The sequence below is a fragment of the Nyctereutes procyonoides genome, unplaced genomic scaffold (assembly GCF_905146905.1).
Source record: "Nyctereutes procyonoides isolate TBG_1078 unplaced genomic scaffold, NYPRO_anot_genome, whole genome shotgun sequence".
Classification (NCBI taxonomy): domain Eukaryota; kingdom Metazoa; phylum Chordata; class Mammalia; order Carnivora; family Canidae; genus Nyctereutes; species Nyctereutes procyonoides.
The window spans coordinates 3,254,652-3,274,274 of record NW_026575028.1 but is presented as its reverse complement, the minus strand read 5'-3'; the positions used below and the strand labels follow the sequence as shown (position 1 = coordinate 3,274,274).

At 35.7% G+C, this 19,623-nt stretch overlaps 1 protein-coding gene across 10 annotated transcripts in view; it reads left to right on the top strand.

The window, feature by feature from the left end:
- WNK1 (WNK lysine deficient protein kinase 1) overlaps nucleotides 1-19,623 on the top strand; it is a 147,268-nt gene that overhangs the window by 50,856 nt on the left and 76,789 nt on the right. For all 10 annotated transcript variants that reach the window (XM_055315334.1, XM_055315333.1, XM_055315339.1 and 7 more), the window contains exon 2: nucleotides 12,268-12,440. In XM_055315334.1, the coding sequence (XP_055171309.1) occupies nucleotides 12,268-12,440 (173 nt within the window). The remainder of the gene's footprint in view (nucleotides 1-12,267; nucleotides 12,441-19,623) is intronic.

The window sequence follows — 19,623 nt, the reverse complement described above, 5'->3', positions numbered from 1 at the left end:
TTTTTCTTTACTCTTCACATCTTACTGTTTTCTGTATTTCTGGGTCTCCTTGTAAAGTGGAAATATTTATTCCCTGTCCCCCAAGTGGATATGAGAAGAAGGGAGGGGTTAAGATTGAGCTGATACAGAGAGGATCCCAGAAGAAGTGATACACAAGTATTTATATTTAATATGAATGAGTATATACTCAGAATCCTCGTGTGTGTGTGTGTGTGTGTGTGTGTGTGTGTGTGTGTGTGTGTGTGTTTGTGTCTTCCCTCTTTTAGGAGGTTTTTAAAAGTTTTACTTCGGTCTTATTTCCTTAGATTATGCCTATTGAAAAGCTAATGCATTGTGTTCTTATATACTGGACTTAATTTTATTGATTTTCCTCTTGGACTAAATGAGACAGTTTTGGGAATAAAGCTCAGGGAATTCTTTGATGAGATTCTTGCTTTGCAATGTGCAGCTACGGCATGTAGCTTTCCTGTGTTGGCAGATTCTTAACAGGATGATCTACTGAGTTTCAGTGCTAATAACTCCGTGGGGAGTTTTCAGTTATATGTTGTTGTTGTTGTTTAAGATTTTTATTTATTCATTAGAGACACACACAGAGAGAGAGGCACAGACAGAGACAGAGGGAGAAGCAGGCTCCATGCAGGAAGCCTGACGTGGGACTCGATCCCAGGTCTCCAGGATCATGCCCTGGGCCGAAGATGGCGCTAAACCACTGATGCCCCAGTTATATATTGTTGATCTCACCTTTGGCAACCCTTCATTCCCCATTCAAAAAACTTTGGAAATTTTTTCATAGCCACTGCAGGGTATCATTTGTCTCTGAAGTGTAAAATTTCCTTATAATGAACGAGAATTTTTTTTTATCTTTCTGTCCACATTCAGCATGCCTTCTTTGTCCCCTTCTCAACTCTTTTTGCTTTCTTTAGAAAGTTTTTGTATAAGGCTCTACCTGTAACAGTTGGGGTTTAGCTCTCTCAGTTCATTGCCTTCACATTCAAATGAATCGAATCCATTTCAGTAAAAACTTTTGAATTTATGTGGATGGCTAAGTAGTGTTCTGAGTTTTGCTATTATAGTGGATATTGCAAGTCATTTAGTGAAAATTGCTATTTTTTAATAGGATTGAATGTGTTTACTTTCATTTTGTGGTTTAGCTATTTATAAGTATCTGCTATATTTGTAGCATTAACATAAAGCTTTCTATTTGTGCCAGGTTCTAGATATGTTTGAATTATTTGGCTTTTGTGCCTGCCCCCCTCCCCCTACAAGGAGATGGGTGGAGAGAATCTCTTAGACTCCAGATTTACATATTTGTGGCCCAGACTGGGGATGAATTGGAGGATGCTTAAGGATAGAACTATATAAATTAGTCTGGTTTGAGAAAGCACTCTTGATTTTTGTTTAAGTAGATCATTTTTTTTCTTGCTGTTTTGAAACAGAGAACCTTTTTGTAAATAAATGAAATGCAAATAAAAATGAGCCACATTGGGAAGAAGGGTCTGATTGGGAGTTAGAAAAAACAGGGCTTTTTTGGTTTTGTTTTTTACTATTCTTTTCATGACGCCTTTTTTTTCTTCTTTGGTCCCCAAAACTGGTACTCAACTCTTTCAAAATAGTTCTTAAAAGACTGTGGAGGGGTGGCTGGGTGGCTCAGTGGGTTAAGCATCTGCCTTTGGCTCAGGTCTTGATCCTGGAGCCCCACAGCGCCCCCCCTCCCCCACCTCTGCTCCACAGGGAGTCTACTTCTCCCTCTGCGCACTCCCCCAACTTCCTGCTTGTGTTTTCTGCTCTCTCTCAAATAAATAAATAAAATCTATGAAAACAAAACAGACTCAATGGAGAAGCAGGTGACACAGTTCATTTTAAAAATAATCCTTCTACCCTCCCTCGCCCCAGTAATTATCACATATATTGACCTACTGAGTAAAATTAAACTCTTCTCTATGGGACAGACCCAATTCCATTCTAAGGGTACCTGATAGAAGGCCATAAAGAAATTTGTAGTAGAAATTTACTCTGTAGATTTGGCCACTTAAAATCCAGGTTTAATTTTCATATTGTATTTCAAAACACCTTAACGGCCCTGTTAGTCATTTTTGCTGTTATAACATTTAAGAGTTTTTGCATGAGAATTACTTTCCTTCTAGTTATTTTCCCACCTTTCCCCAGGCCTTCAATCTCTATTCTGAAATTTTCAAGAAAAGAATACAAGTTACCTATACAGCTTTAAAAAGCAAAATATTTCGTGTAGAAGTATTTAGAAGTACAAAATACTTTTATCATCTTGGAATTATTATTAGACTATGTAGACCTATAAGTGATATGTCAAACTTAATTACTTATATGATTCCTTTCTTTCAAAATACAGAATAGTTGGTTTTTTGTTTGTTTTAATTACTTCTTTACTCAATGGTAACTGAAACCCATGCTGCACTGGAAAGTTTCAAACTACTTTCTACCTAAAGACAAGTTTTTATTTCTTTATCCCAAAACCCACAATTAAGTGTCACTTTAAAAGATGTAGTAGATGCCCAGGTCTTTGCTAAGTCAGTGTGGTGCAAAAAAATGATAAGGAGGGAGGACTCCAATATTGACCTAAAATATTTTAATCACAGAATTCCAGGCACTTCTCTCCACCCATATTTTGATATGTCTGTGGTCTTAATTTAGCAGTAAAACTTTGAATATTGCTAAAAATAAAATGCTGTAGAAGCTTGAATGCTAATAAGACTTGAGAACCAGATATTTTGGGGGTACAGATGTTAGCCAATAAAATTAATTAATGAGGGGATCCTTGGGTGGCTCAGCAATTTAGCACCTGCCTTTTGGCCCAGAGCGTGATCCTGGAGTCCTGGGATTGAGCCCTGCATCAGGCTCCCTGCATGGAGCCTGCTTCTCCCTCTGCCCGTGTCTCTGCCTCTATCTCTGTGTGTGTCTCATGAATAAATAAAATCTTTTTAAAAAATTAAAATAAAATTAATTAATGAAAACCAATCTCACTTTCATTGCAGTTTGTTTAGAAGGTTTGCTTCTGGGGCTAATAAAATAAGCGTTAGTTAGGGATAGGATTGCTTCTTTAGAAAATAGTTAAAATGGGGATAAAGAGAAAATGCCTCTAGAGGATGTTTAAAATAGCTTCTTGGGGATCCCTGGGTGGCTCAGCAGTTTAGCGCCTGCCTTTAGCCCAGGGCATGATCCTGGAGTCCTGGGATTGAGTCCCACCCACATCAGGCTCCCTGCGTGGAGCCTGCTTCTTCCTCTGCCTGTGTCTCTGCCACTCTCTGTGTGTGTCTCTCATGAATAAATAAATAAAATCTTTAAAAATAATAATAAAATAGCTTCTTAAAAGAAGCAAACGAAGGGATTCCTGGGTGGCTCAGCGGTTTGGCGGCTGCCTTTGGCCCAGGGTGCAATCCTGGAGTCCTGGGATCGAGTCCCACGTTGGGCTCCTGGCATGGAGCCTGCTTCTCTCTCCTCCTGTGTCTCTGCCTCTCTCTCTCTCTTTGTCTATCATAAATAAAGAAATAAATCTTAAAAAAAAAAAAAAACAAAACAGCAAACGATGATGTACAAATTGCTGTAAGGCCATTGTACCAAATATTAACATTGTGTTTTTTACCCAAGAAGAAATTGCATCAGCAAATAATCTACTGAGTACTGAGTGAATGGTACTGAGATGGACAATTGTTTTAGTTGTTGACCAGCTCACCACCTCCACCCCTCAGCAGCCTGGAACTATGCATATTATGGGAGGTCATGTGACAGTGATCCTTGGTTTTGTTCATTTAGCCTGTCCAAACAATTTTATGTAGGTGGAAAGAAATGAATGAAATGAATAGAGTGGGTTAGCTGCATCAGCTCTAGTTTACACTGAAGGTAATGAATGATAGTGTATGTACCAAGCCCCCAGGAATATCTAGCTTGGTAATGGTGGTGAGAAGTTACTAAAAAGCAGTAGAGTAGCTCATCTGTTCTAAATCTCATTTGATTATTTAAAAATTTTATCATTGTCATCCTGAATATTTGATTGACGGTAATATTTAAATAATATATATTCCTCTTACTTGGCCTTCAATTATAATTTAGTAAAAGTGACTAGTTCTTTTCAGTGATCCCTAGTTAATAGAAATAACATGGTTGATGTTGAACATGAGAACATTGTTTTAGAAGCTTCACAAAAAATCTAAGATACTTGTTCTAGTATAATAAATGAAACATGAGCTTTGAATCAAATCTTCATTTAATTCTTGGTTCTGCTTTTCCTGTGAACTTAAGGGATATGTTAAATTTTTTTTCTCAATCTGCTTATCTGTTAAAGTCATATTACCTAATAAGTCACAAGGTTTTTCTGAGAATTAATGAGAACAGAATAAACAACCAGCTATAAAGTAGCAAACAATTGGCAAGTATTTTTAAAACCCTAACTGTTCTTACTGGTCTGTGTGCTTGTTGGTTTTGATATATTTTACTATTGTCTTTAAAATATTTAGGGGTGCTAAAATAATATCGTTCTGAGATATTTTATGAATTGCTCCTAGATTAAAAAATAGAAGACTTAATTATAGGTAGACCAAGTTGACAAATTATTGAAAGAAACACCAGATTACTTATTTGGGTTTTTTCCCCCACTAGTTGATAATCTGTATTCATGTAATTTTATATTTCCAATTTTAAAGATTTTCTCAGACCTCTTTAAATAAATCACCAGTAATTTTCAGGGAGGAAAAAAAATTACAGATATCTAAAATACCCTCTATTACAATATAGATGACTTGTAGGCAAAATTAGATAAAAGTATTTTGATAGAATTTTAAGATTTGGCAGATTTATTGTGTTCACAAGGAAAATTGGTTCTAGTTTTTTTGGTGAGGAAGAAATCCCTGTTTGAGGTCCCCCCCTCCTTTTTTTGTACTTTGCTATAAATAAGTAGTTGGCATCTTTTACAATGAGCTTTTACAAATTATTTTAAAAAATCAAAATGGCAGCGGCAGTCATTATATTAGACTTACTGAGAATCAGAGGCCCAATTTCAATTCTTACCTTTCTTTTAAGTCATTGAAATTTATTTTATTCCTGGGGAAATGCTAACTCCTTATTAAGGATATATGTGTACTTTTTTTTTTCTTGGCAAGCACTTCCATGGATTCATTCAATACCTGGCTGTTGAGTAAGTCATTATGCGAGATTGTCAAATGCTAAAGATAGAACACTGAAAAAGCAGTTTGTCACTGCTTTTAGAATAAGTCTCAATGTAAAATGACTACTGATTAAGTACTACACAAGAGGCATATACATAGTTTGTAAAAGGTGTGTGTGTGTGTGTGTGTGTGTGTGTGTGTGTGTGTGTGTGTAGGGGGTATGATGACCTAGAGTAAGGGACAGTCAGGGGAGGTGTCCCTGAGGAAATGACTTAAATTGATCTTTGAAAGATGGCCGGGCATTAACTAGGCAAAAAAGGTTGATCGAAGGCTGTCTTAGATATAGAGGAAACAATGTATGAAAGACCTGTATGGGAAGAAGCATAATATGCTTGAGAATGGGAAAGTTTAGAGTGATAAGAAATTAGGCTTGAAGAGTAGGCAAGGACCATAAATTATGGGACCTCATAGGTCACAGTGATTTTCCCTTTTGTCCTAAAAGCTGTAGAAAGTTATTTAGCAGTTTAATCAGGATTATGATGTAAAATATTTCATTGGATCTAAAACTCCAGTAGCATGACACATTCTAATTTCAGGTATATTAAAAATGTGAAAAAGGATATTTCTAAAAATTATGTAGACATACTTCAGAATTGATTAAATTGGCACTAAAAACATTTTGGCTGTATATGGACAAAATGGAAAAGAGATTATATAAGGTTAAGATTAGATTTGGGAAACAACTTCATAGGCTATTATAGGATTCAGAGGAGATCACGATGGCTTGAAATAAGAGTGGTAGTAGAGAAAGACATAAGTGAATTACTTTGAATGAATTTCAACAGAAAATTTACCAAGCTTTGTGTGCTTTAAAACATTATTGAAAACTCTGAATTGTAGATAGAAGAGTCTTTAGATTTTTTTTTTTTAAGATTTTATTTATTTATTCATGACAGAGAGACAGGCAGAGGGAGAAGCAGGTTCCATGCAGGGAGCCCGACGTGGGACTTGATCCCAGGTCTCCAGGATCATACCCCAGGCTGAAGACGGCGCTAAACTGCTGGGGCACCGGGGCTGCCTGAGTCTTTAGATTTTAAATACAATTTAAGTAACAAAGTAGAATGATTTTTGTTAATGTCCTATTTTACATCTAGTAACAATTTTGATCTAAAATTACATATCAGTTGAGAGAAAACACTGCCTGATTGAAGGTTCAGTGTATATTTTAAACTAAAGATTTTGTGAAAACCCTTTACAGAGAATTATTCAGACTTAAAATTAACTTTCTATTTGTACAACAGTGATCATATTTATGCAATTTATATTTAAACTATTACTCCTAAGCATTATTCTCCCTTATCCTGTATAGTGTATATTCATTCTAAGTTTCTGCTACAGTGGTCTACTGTAAGTGATATATTTTCCAGCAGTTTTAAACTATTGGTGAATAAAATTTAAATAAAACGTTTTAGTTTCAGAGTTCACTATTATTAGAGTTTTGAGTCTCCTTGCCCCTAATCTATATCTTCTATTCAAGTATTACATGACCAGAACTATGGGTACTTTCATGCCCGTGATATCACTTAATCCTTAGAGTATCCTGCTGATAGAGGTTCTTCTCTTCTTACATGGTTAACTCTAGCCTGTGCACACTCACATACACAGAATTGGGTCTTTTGTGATATGTTCTCAGAGTACCCAGTTTTTTCCTCTTTATCATAATAAAATTGATGCCTTTGCCTCTTAATCCTTGAAAGTCTATGGTAGCAGGAACTTTTTCTCTGATATTCATCATATCCTGTTGTCTGATACAGGGTACCCAAATATTTGTTAAAATTAAGCAAACGTTCAGTGCAGTCAGTTAAGTGTTGGACTCTTGGTTTTGACTCAGATTGTGATCTTAGGGTCCTGGGATTGAGCCCTGTGTTGGGCTCTGTACTCAGCATGGAGTATGCTTAAACCTCTCTCTTCTTCTCTCCGTAAATAAATCTTTAAAAAAATAAAAAAGTGGGATCCCTGGGTGGCTCAGTGGTTTAGCGCCTTTGGCCCAGGGTGTGATCTTGGGGTCCTGGGATCGAGTCCCACATTGGGCTCCCTGCATGGAGCCTGCTTCTCCCTCTGCTTATGTCTCTGCCTCTCTCTCTCTCTCTCTCTCTCTCTCTCTCTCTCTCATGAATGAATAAATAAAATCTTTAAAAAATAAAAAAGTATATTGGGAAACCATATTGTAGGTCAATAAGTGAAAAACCAAATACGCTGAAAACAATTCCCACTGTAAAACACCAGATATTTTGAAAATTTTTATTAATAGAAAAATAAAAACCTTTCTTTTTAAGCATGATGAACCTTGTAAGAATATAAGAATAATCCTTCTAAGGTCTAAAAACTAAGAAGAAACAAAAAAACCAGAGTGGGAGAAGTGTGAACTGACGCAAGGACTTTTCTGGGACAGTTACCAATCTTGTTAATAACTAAGAGGCATGGTTTTATCATCTAATGATAGATGAAGTCTTAAACCCAAGCAGGTAAGTGGAATCGAGATGCAATAAAGTTGTTCCTTAAAGAGACCTATACCTTTTTTTTTCCTCAAAGATTTTGTTTGTTTATTCATGAGAGACACAGAGAGAGAGAGAGAGAGAGAGAGAGAGAGAGAGACAGGCAGAGGGAGAAGCAGGCTCCATACAGGGAGCCTTTTTTTTTTTTCCTCAAAGATTTTGTTTATTTATTCATGAGAGACACAGAGAGAGAGAGAAAGAGAGAGAGAGAGAGACAGAGAGACAGAGAGACAGAGAGAGACAGAGACAGGCAGAGGGAGAAGCAGGCTCCATACAGGGAGCCCGGAGACCTATACCTTTAATGAAAATACAGGCTAAAGAGAAATTCTGTTTCTAAGACAAGAAGAGACAAGCTTCTTCAGGTCAGGTGAAAGAAAAGTTGACCCTGGAAGTTTATAAACAAGGACCTGTATTCACACAGATGATTATGGTTTTGAACTGATCGCATACAGTTTGATTTTAAACTGATTGCATGGAATTGGAACTGATTGCATGGAGTTAATGACCAAGGCTAGTAATATTCCTAGGGCACTAGGCCTAAACAAACTCCAGGCCATCTACAGGAATATACCTGTAACTGAAGATATTCCAACAGACAAATCAAAGTTTAAGATAACCATTTTATTCAGTATTATAAATCACATGAAGAAACAAACCACCACAGGTAAAACAAAGCAATAGGTAAAATTAGAGCCCCAGTAACTCAGAGAAGAGTGGTATTGAATTGAGCCTTTAAAGTAAGTTATTTAAAAATATAAAATAGTTAAATATAAAAGAGTTAAAGGGCTAATAATGTCAAGTTAGTGTTGGAGAAGGGATAGTGTATGACTGACTTAATATAGATTCAAAAAGAGATTCAAGAAATGAAAGTGCATTGTAATTAAAAACTAAATAACAAGTGCTCCTTTCCTCAGTCATCCGGTTTTAGATATTTTGACTTCGTCCTTTCACGGTCTGTTCTCTCCAGAGCAGGAACATTTTTGGAGAATAACCCAGGATACAATAGCTCTGCTGCTATGGATCTGAGTCTCGGTTGACAGGGTATATGACTTATGGTTGATTGCAGCCTCTAGTTGAGATTGGGAGTAGAAGTGACTATGGGCTATAAAAGGGGGCTTTTATGGAACTTTGAGAAGAGTCAAGCTTGTGATAATTTGGAGATGGAACAGGATTCTGGGAGAGAGGAGATTCCAAGTAAGGTACTGGGAAATCTTAAATGTTCATGAAACAGGGAATTGGAGGGAGGCTGGAAAGGGGTTCTTTGCAAATTGAGCTGCCAGTTTTCATGTCTCATTCAAAACCTATGTGTTGGGAGTCCCACATCAGGCTTGCGTGGAGCCTGCTTCTCCCTCTGCCTATGTCTCTGTCTCTGTCTCTCTCTCACTCTCATGAATAAATCAATTAAAAATCTGAAAAAAAATGCCAAAAGAAAAATAAGCTGGCCTAGAATTCTGCATCCATCTAAAAACTATCATTCAAGACTGATTAGAAGTAAACATTTCAAACAACCTAGGATTATACCACTAATGGAACATTTACTGAAAGAATTTAGAAAAATATATTTTACAAAAGAAGAAAAATTAGCCCCAGATAAGAGAATAAGGAGCAAAATGGAAAGGTGAATAAAAAGATACATGGGTATATTTAAGTAAGCATAAACTGTTAAATAACAATTATAATATTGTCTTAAGTGATAGGATGAGAGAGAATTAAAGTAATAGAGAAAATAATGTATAAGATGGGGAGGGGTGATGAGAATAGTGTTTTTTTTTAATGGGTGTAAATTTACAATAAAAATTTAAAATATATACTGCTTGGGGAAAAAGTTGTTGAACAGATTATCTATACAGTCTCCATACCATTACAAATTATATGCATTTAATTAAAATTCTTGATAATATTCTGATAGTTTTAGTTGGTCTATGCTATAATTCCTATATTACAAAAATAATAATGTCTACATTATAAATATATATATAAATTATACATTAAAAAAAAATCTTATTGGAAAAAATAACCAAGATAATTTGGAGAATAAAGTTGAAGAACGTGTTACAGGAAGTGGTTCTACCAAGAATGAGTTATTTTAAAACTATAATGATTAAGAAAATGTGGTGTTAGTGCAGAATAGACAGACCATTGGAAGACAATATAGAATCCAGAAATGAAATCACACTTTCATGGAAAGGATGGATTTGTTCATCAGATGGTATTGGGTTATTGGTTGATATAGAAAAGCAGCCAATCCTTCTTGAATGCAACTAAATAAATTCCTCAGTGAATAAATTCCCAAGTGTGGCAAACAAAACAGATTTATATCTTAGAAAGGAAAAGAAAAGGTAGGGTCTCGGTGTCTGGAAAAATTACTAAAGAGATAAAGCCCACCCTACCACAGAGTAAAAGATGAAGTACAGTGAAATAAAAACATCAAAATCAAAAGACATCATAAGTAAGGTGGAGATACAAACCACAAGTTGAGAAAACATGTTTCTAACATAAAATTAATAAAAGATTTGTATCCAGAATATACTGAGAACTTCTACAAAGGAGAAAAGTAACAAATGATATGGTTGAGCATCTCACAGAAGAAGAATCTCAAGTCTGCAAAGAAAACAAAAGTTTTTTCTTACTATTGCCTCTAAAAATATAAATTAAACAACAGGATATGAGTTTATACCCATTAAATGGATAAAAATTAATATCTGATTATACCAATTGCTGGTGACCCTGTACAGCAATGGCAACCTTCATACAATGCTATTAAGAGAGTGTACATTGGTACAGTCCCCTTGAAAAGCAGTTTGTTGATACCTGTGAAAATTGAAGTTGCCTGTTATTTTTTACGATTCAGTTATTCTAGACATGTATCCTAAATAGATGTTAGTATTTTTTGTGCCTGTTTTGAAGGCTAGAACTAGTGTTTTTAAGTCTATATGTAAAATACATAGGATTATAATGAAAACTAAAATAGTTCTAAAAATTTTCAGATTTGTGATATAGTATGCATTGTTAGTACATACTAATCAGATCAATTGAAAGATGTAATAACTCTGAATTTCAAAGTAATGATTAATGTAAACGATACTTTGAGACAATCTATAACCACTTCTATGTATTGTCAAAATATCTAGGGTTGTTGGTGACAAAAACCACAAGGATTACTGAATGCTCTCAGGTATATATATTCATAAGTGATGTATGGGCTCATTTCTAGACTTCTAATGCTATTCCTTGGTATATATATCTATTCTTATGCCAATACCACACTGTTTTGATTATGATAGCTTTGTTATAATTTAAGAACCCGCATACTAGAGATACATTTAAATGTATATCCAAAGAGATTAAATATTGTAACACCACTGCAATATTGTAGTAGCAAAAAATGGGGATCAGCCTAAAGATTAGTTAATAGATGATTTAAATTGTGATATATTTAGGTATCAGCTAATAACTGTAACAGTGATAATGAACAAAGCCAAATTACAGTAATATGGTAGATATCTTGTAGTGTCTCCTTGTATATCATCACAGGTGACTTCAAACAATATTGAGTGAAAAAAGCAAGCTTTCAAAGAAAACATACTCTAACATTTTATGAAATTTTTAACATTTTAACACAAAGTGTAAAAACCCATATGGGAGTGATATGTCCAAATTTAGTCTAGTAGTTATTCAAGGATAAGTAGTGATGGAAAGGACAATCTAGGGGGCTTTTAATTATATCTATGTTTTCTTTAACAGTATAACGGGCACATTATTGTATGCCTGGAATATGTTGTTAAAAATATGTATTGCATGATTTGACAGAATATTAATATGACAGAGATAGTTTCAATTTTAATATATAGAATAGTTTGTGTATATTGGATCTTGTGAAGGGAAGATCAGCAAATTAAGTGCTTTTCCCTAGTTCATCTCAGAGAGAAGTGAATTAACCTATGAAGTGACAGGTGCTTTAAACATGTGATGAAAGCATATCTAGTAGATTATTTAATATAGTAAGAAAGAAAATTCTAATCAAAGATGGAACTAGAACTTATATTTAGATCCTTTTGCCTCCAAAATCATATGCCTGTTCCATGTTGTTAAATTGCATATCTAGAAATAAATGACATATTTTAGAAGTGGTAAGTTAACTGCACCCACAAAATGAGACTGTATCTGAGGCACATATTAACAGTAAAGACACTGAAATAATCTCAAGCATGACATTATAATCCAGTTTTCTTAAATATGCTTTAGCCTGTCCCACACTCATGAATGAAAGGCTGAAGAAATTATTAGTAACATTAATGTTACAGTGTTCCTGTTTCCCTTTAAACATGTACAATTTAGTACACGTTTAGCATTTGATTTTATTTTTGTGGGTTTTTTTTCTATTTGAACTATTTTATTTTTATTTAAGTATAATTAGCATACAGTGCTATATTAGTTTCAGGTTTGCGTTATGATTCAGCAGTTCTATACATTTCTCCAGGCTCATCAAGATAAGTTACTCTTAACATTTAAATTTGACTGTGTAACTTGGTGTTCTGTTCTTTTAAACCACCTTCTGTTTGGGTTCTTGATTTTAGGATCGCAAATTAACAAAGTCTGAGAGGCAGAGATTTAAAGAAGAGGCTGAAATGTTAAAGGGCCTTCAGCATCCCAATATTGTTCGATTCTATGATTCCTGGGAGTCCACAGTAAAAGGAAAGAAGTGCATTGTTTTGGTGACTGAACTTATGACATCTGGAACACTTAAAACGTAAGTCTATCTATATTATAAAAGTTGACCAAGAAATATGAAAGAACTTGAGTCGTCTTACATCATTTTTTATCAGTTTTGGTTTTGTTACCCTGTGTACCAAGGAGGGAACAGCCCCCTTCAATTCTTGATAGCACATTTTCCTGCCCACAAAGTCCTCTGGTGTATAAAGTGATTTGATAATTATTTAGTGGTAATATTAAAATAAAAAGTTATTACAGAGTAAACCTGGTTATTTTAAATCCTGTTGATTCGCAGTTCTGAAATTGAATGGCTAAAGGATCACGAAATCATGACAAGGTAGCCCTCTAGTGGTTAAAACGCGGTTGAAGCTTAGTGAGAAGGTTTCCCCATTTATTTTATCACCTTGTATTGGACAGTATTTGCTGCAACTATTATATCAAATTCAAATTGTACTGTGACAATTTTTACTAGATAAATCCATTTGCCATAGTATCAGAAATTAAAGCCGAAATAGTTAGACTTATCATTTCTTTCAGGAAAACAGGTCAAATGTAGAAATTTCTTGTTCCTATTAAAACAATTCCTGACAAGGTATTTCCCCTTCCCCTAAAAAGAGATGAGATAGGTAGATAGAGATTGATTTATAAAAGATTTTATTTATATATTCATGAGAGAGGCAGAGACATAGGCAGAGAGGGAGGCAGGCTCCCTGCAGGGAGCCAGTGGTGGGACTCAGATCCCAGGACTTCAGGACCACATCCTGAGCAGAAGGTAGACTCTTAATCACTGAACCACCCAGGCGCCCCCTAGAAGAGCTTTAAAGAGTGGGAGTTTGCCTTTGGAATCCCAGGTCTCTCAGAGTATCTGTTTGTATTCAAAGAGGAAACTGGGGGAATCAGTTTCCCTCAAGTAACATGGGGGTTAGGGGAATTGACCCTCCATGTAGTTGAAATTCCGATTATAACTTTTGAATCCTGCAGACTGAATTACTGAGTAGCCTACTGTTGACTGGAAACCTTACTGATAACATACATACTCTATTAACACATATTTACATATTGTATGTATTATATACTGTATTCTTTTAATGAAGTAAGCTAGAAAAAATAAAATGATGAGAAAATACATTTATAATATTATACTTTTAAATCTGCATATAAGTAGACCCACACAGTTCAAACCTATGTTGTTCAAGGGTCAAATGTAGTATGAATTACATGGTTTATTTATTTTTTTATTGTGGAGGAATTTGATTTTTAAAAATTGTCTCTTTAGTATGTATTCATTCCTTACTACTTTCTTTAGTGACTACTACAGAGCTGATTCATCCCAGATCTTTGAAACATGGTTTTATATCCCCTGGATATAATCATTTGCATGTGCTCTTGGATGCTCAAGATTAACGCATTGAAAAACCAACATATTATTTCCCTCCTGCAAATTCTAGTTTCCCCACCCAGCTTCTCTATATTTATGGCAGCACCTTTATCCTGGTTATGCAAGCTGCTTGTTATTCATATGTCTGTTTCTTCTACTAGATTGTGCTCCCTAGCACTATGCCTGAAACTTAAGAAGTATTTAAATGAATTAAGGAAAATTGTGTGGTAGTAGTTATGTGAATATCTGTATGCCAGTTTGGATACGTTAGTGGACTGTCAGTAATCTGTCAGGCATGCCCTACAAGTTCCCTACAACAGTTTGTTTTAAAAAGTTTATTGAGAGACTTTGGGTAGTATAGTTGATATTGGTTAGAAAAGTTGGTTCAGGAAATGGAAATAAAGCTAGATTTTTTTTTTTTAATTGAGATGAAATTCACAGAACACAAAATTAACTTTTTTTTTTTTTTTAAGATTTATTTATGTATCCATGAGAGACCCAGAAGACAGAGAGAGACAGAGACATAGGCAGAGGGACAAACAGGCTTCTCACAGGGAGCCCGATGCAGGACTCGATTCCGGATCCCAGAATCGCGACCTGAGCCAAAGGCAGGCGCCCAACCGCTGAGCCACCCAGGCATCCCAAAATTAACATTTTTAAAGTGTATAATTCAGTGGCATTTTTGTACCTACACAATGTTGTATAATCACTACATCTACCAAGTTCCTAAACATTTTCATCACCTCAAAGGAACACTGTACTCATTATTTATTACCCATTTTTCTTCCCACGTAAAGTGTATTTACTCTTTAATTGCATGCCATCTAAGTTCTTGGCTTTTTTCTAAGCTTAAAGTTCTCTTTCTCCATCTTTGTTTCTGTTTCTGAGCCTCAGAGCTAGAGGAGCTAGACGATATAGTAGAAAGAGCACTTAGAACAGAGTAAGAGTAGTGAATTCTACTCCCAGCTCTGCTTCTGCCCAGCTCTGATTTGGGGCAAGTAGCTCCCCATGTCTAGGCCTCAGTTCTCCATGTGCAAAAATAAAGGATTGTACTGACTTTTAGGATTTATGGAGAGGAATTTTTTTTACTGTGATAAAAAAACATACACTGGGGCACCTGGGTGGTTCAGTCAGTTAAGCATCTGCCTTTGGCTCAGGTCATTATCTCAGGGTCCTGGAATCGAGCCCCACGATCCCCACGTCGGTCTCCCTCCTCAGCAGGGAGTCTGCTTCTGCCTCTCCCTCTGCCCCCTCCCCACCCCTGCTCGTGTTCTCTCTCGTTATCGCTCTTGCAAATAAATAAAATCTTAAAATATATATATAGCATAAAATTTACCATCTTAATCATTTTTAAATGTGCAGTTCAGTAATGTTAAGTACATTCACATTTCTGTGCAACCATTCTCCAGTACTCTTCAGTTCTACAAAACTGATACCTATTACACAACTCCCCATTTTCCCCTTATCCCAGGCTTTGCCAAATACTAACTGCTTTTTCTCTCTAGTTTTATCTGATCAAGGTATTTCATGTAAATGGAATCCTAAAATAATGAGGCCTTTTGTATTTGGCTTTCACTTAGCATAATTTTTCAAGGTTCATGATGTTGCACATACCAGTACTTTATTCCTTTTTGTGACTACATAATATTTTGTTTGTAGATATATCACAATTTGTTTATCCATTTATTTCTTGATAGACATTCGATCTATTTCCACCTTTTAGCTATCGTATAGTCCTGCTTTATAACTTGTGTATATAACTTGTGTATAAGTTTTGAGTATATATTTTCATTTCTTTTGGACGTATGCGTACAAGTAGAATAGCTAAGTCATGGTAATTCTGTTTAACTTTTTGAGGAACCACCAAGCATTTTCCACAGTGGCTGAACCATTTTACATTCCCACCAACAGTGTGTAAGAGTTTCAGTTTCTCCAAAATCTTGCCAACGCTTGTTTTTATTTTTATTTCATTTTATTTTTTATTTGCATTTTCCTAGTGACTAATGATGTTGAGCATCTTGTCATGTGCATGTTGACCATTTATCTATCTTTGAAGAAATGTCTGTTCCATCATGTTTTTGTACAAATGTCTGTTCAGGTCTTTTGCACATCTTAAATTTTTTAAATTCATTTTTGAGTTATAAGAAAGAGTTCTTTATATATTCTGTAAGCCTTTCTCAGATACATGATTTGCAAATACTGTCTCACATTCTATGGGCTGTCTTTTAACTTCCTTGATGCCCTGTGATGTGTAAAATTTTTAATGTTGATGAAGTTCAGTTTACTTGTTTTTTCTTGTTGCTTATACTTTTTTTGGTATTATATCTAAGAATTTTTTTTGCCAAAACCCAAGGTCATGCAGATTTGTCCCCAAATTTTCTTCTAAAACTTCTACAGGCTTGTCTCTTACATTTAGGTTGTTGTTTCATTTTGAGTAAACTTTTGTATAGCTGTGAGCTGTGGAACCCAACTTCATTCAGTTGTATGGGGATAGCCAGTTACTCAGCATCATTTGTTGAAGAGACTGTTCTTTCTGTATTGAATGGTCTTAGTATTCCTGTCAAAAATCATTTAAGGATAGATGTATGGGTTTATTTCTGGACTCTTGGTACTATGCTTTTGGTCTGCGTATCTGTCCCTAGCAGATATGTACCACACTGTTTTGATTTTGTAGCTTTTTGTAATATGTTTTCAAATTGGGTGTGAGTTCTCCAATATTGTCCTTCTTTTTCAATATTGTTTTGGTTATTTGAGACCCTTGTAATTCCATAAGAATTTGAGAATCAGTTTTCCATTTCTACATAAGGCTGATTGAATTTTGATTATATCTGTAGATAGAATAAAATATATTTATACATTGAATCTGTAAGTCACTTTAGGTAGTATTGCCATCTAACTAACTATATTAAGTTTTCTGATCCATGAACACAAGATGTTTTTAAATATTTTATTAAATTTTTCAACAGTGTTTTCTAGTTTCCAGCATATAAGTCTTTCACTTCCTTGGCTAAATTTATTACAGTGTATTTTATTCTTTTTGATGCTTTCGCAAAGTGGAATTGTTTTCTTAATTTCCTTTCCAGTTTGTTAATTGTTGGGGTATAGAACACAACTGATTTGTGTTTGTTGATCTTGCGCTCTTGAAACTGTGATGAATTCTTTTATTAACTCTAATTGCGAGAGTGTGTGTGTATTCTTTGGTATTTTCTATATATATGATCTTGACATCTACAAATAAAGTCTTACTTGCTTTCCAATTTGGATACTTTTATTTCTTTTTCTTAATTGTTCTGGCTAGAATTTCTAGTACAATGTTGAATAACAGTGGTTATTGTTGTCTTATTCCTAATACTAGTGAGAAAGCTTTTAGTGTTTCATTATTGAGTATGATGTAAGGTTTGGGTTTTTCATAATTGTTCTTTATCATATATTCTCTGTTATTTCTAGTTTGAGTATTTTTATCATGGAAAGGTATTGGAATTTGTCTAATGCTTTTTTCTACATCAACTGAGATGATTGTGGGTTTTTTTTTTTAAACTTTGTTCTATTAATATGTATTATGTTGACTGATTCTCTAAAGTTGAGGGATACTTCCATTTCATAGATAAATTGCACTTGGTGTATAATCTTTTTACTGTGCTGTTGGATTCAGTTAGCTAATGTTTTCTTGATGACTTTTTTTTTTTTTTGACACATTTGACACATTCAGCGTCATGATCAGACTATTACATTTAGCAATCAACATCATGGGTGAAAAAAAGAAAAAAAACTACATTAAAACCCTTTGTTGTAATGCTTTACACTTTCCACAGAACAGAAACTAAAATAACCTGTTATACAATTAGTCACAAATACAGTCCTCAAGTGTTTTGCTCATACACATGAGTATTATCTAAAACATGTCTTCTTTGTAGCAGCTAGGCCCTGCCACCACTGTGCTTGGCTGAGTTCACAAATTTGTTGTAACCTGTAGCTTCCCTGTCACTTCTCTGGCTTTCCTCTCCTGCTAAGCTTTGTTTCCTGGCAGTAATTAAAACGTTCTGTCACTGCCATAGCCACCTTGGTTTCGTGGTTTGGCAAAGTATTGGCCTCCACCACCATAGGGGCCAGAGCTTCTGCCTCCAAAATTTCCTCCTTTCATGGGTCCAAAATTGAGGATTGATTGTTGTAATTGCCAAAATCATTATAGCTTCCACCACCTCCAAAGTTGCTTCCATCATTACCAAATCCGTTATAGCCATCCCCACTGCCACCATATCCACCACCACCTCGACTGCCACCAAAGCTACCTCAACCACTGAAGTTCCCTCCACGACCAAAGTTGTCATTCCTACCAAAACCACCTCCACGACCACCACCAAAGTTTCCAGAACCACTTCGGCCTCTGGCTGGATGAAGCACTAGCCATCTCTTGCTTCTATAGGACTTTCCTTACTTCACAGTTGTGGCCATTCACAGTATGGTTTTTTTTTTTTTAAGATTTTATTTATTTATTCATGAGAGGCATGGGAGGCGGGGCGCGGGGGCAGAGACACAGGCAAAGGGAGAAGCAGGCTCCAAGCAGGGAGCCCGACGTGGGACTGATCCCGGGTCTCCAGGATCATACCCAGGCCTGAAGGTGGCCCTAAACCACTGAGCCACTGGGGCTGCCCAACACAGTATGGTATTTTTGAATAACAATCTTGTCTACAGAATCATGGTCATCAAATATCACAAAAGCAAAACCTCTTTTGCCAGTGCCTCAGTCAATTATGATCTCAATCACTTCAATTTTCCCATACTGTTCAAAATAACCTCTTAGGTGATGTTCTTCAGTGTCACCAACAAAAATCTTTTTCACAGTTCAGTGGGCACCAGGTCTTTGAGAGTCTTCTCTTGAGACAGCCCTCTTCGGTTCCATAACTCTTCCATCCACCGTGTGTGGCCTTGCATTCATGGCTGCATCCACCTCCTCCATGGTGGCATACGTGACAAACCCAAAGCCTCTGGAGCGCTTGGTGTTTGGATCTCTCATTACCACACAGTTCGTAAGTGTTCCCCATTGCTCAGAATGGCTCTTCAGACTCTCATCAGTTGTTTCAAAGCTCAAACCTCCAATGAAGAGCTTCTGCAGCTGCTCAGGCTCTTTGGGAGACTCTTAGACCTGACGACGGTGGGAGGGGAGACTAACGATGCTTACTCGGCGGCATCCAGGGGCAGAAAGGCTTCTTTATGACTTTTGCATCTATATTCATAAAAAATATTGTATGGAGTTTTCTTGTGGTGTCTTTGCTGTAAGGGCAAATGAATGACTTGTGAAGTGTTTTCTCCTTTTCTACTTTTTGGAAGAGTGTTTTTCCTTTAAATGTTTGGTAGAACTCAACAGTGAAACCATGTCGTCCTGAATTTTTCTTTATTGGGAAGTTTCTTAAAGGGATATTTCCATGTATTCTTAAGAATATGTATTCATCTGTTGTTGGGTGTCATGTTCCATATATTTCTCTTATGTTTAGGTGATTTATAGTGTTGTTCAAATCCTCTCCTGCCTTAATGGTCTTCTGTCTGGATGGTCTATCCATTTTTGAAAGTGGGCTATTAAATCTCCAGCTATTACTGTAGAACTGTGTACTCCATTCTGTCAGTATTTGCTTCATGTATTTAGGAGCTCTGTTTGATGTGTATTATGTTTATAATTTTTATGATCTTAATAAATTGACCCCTTTATCAATATATAATGTTCTTTATCTCTTTTATCAGTTTTTGATGTAGTCTGTTTTGTCTGATGTTAATATAGCCACCTCGTTCTTTCTCTTTTGGTTACTATTTGCATGGAGTATCTTTTTCTGTCCTTTGATTTTCAACC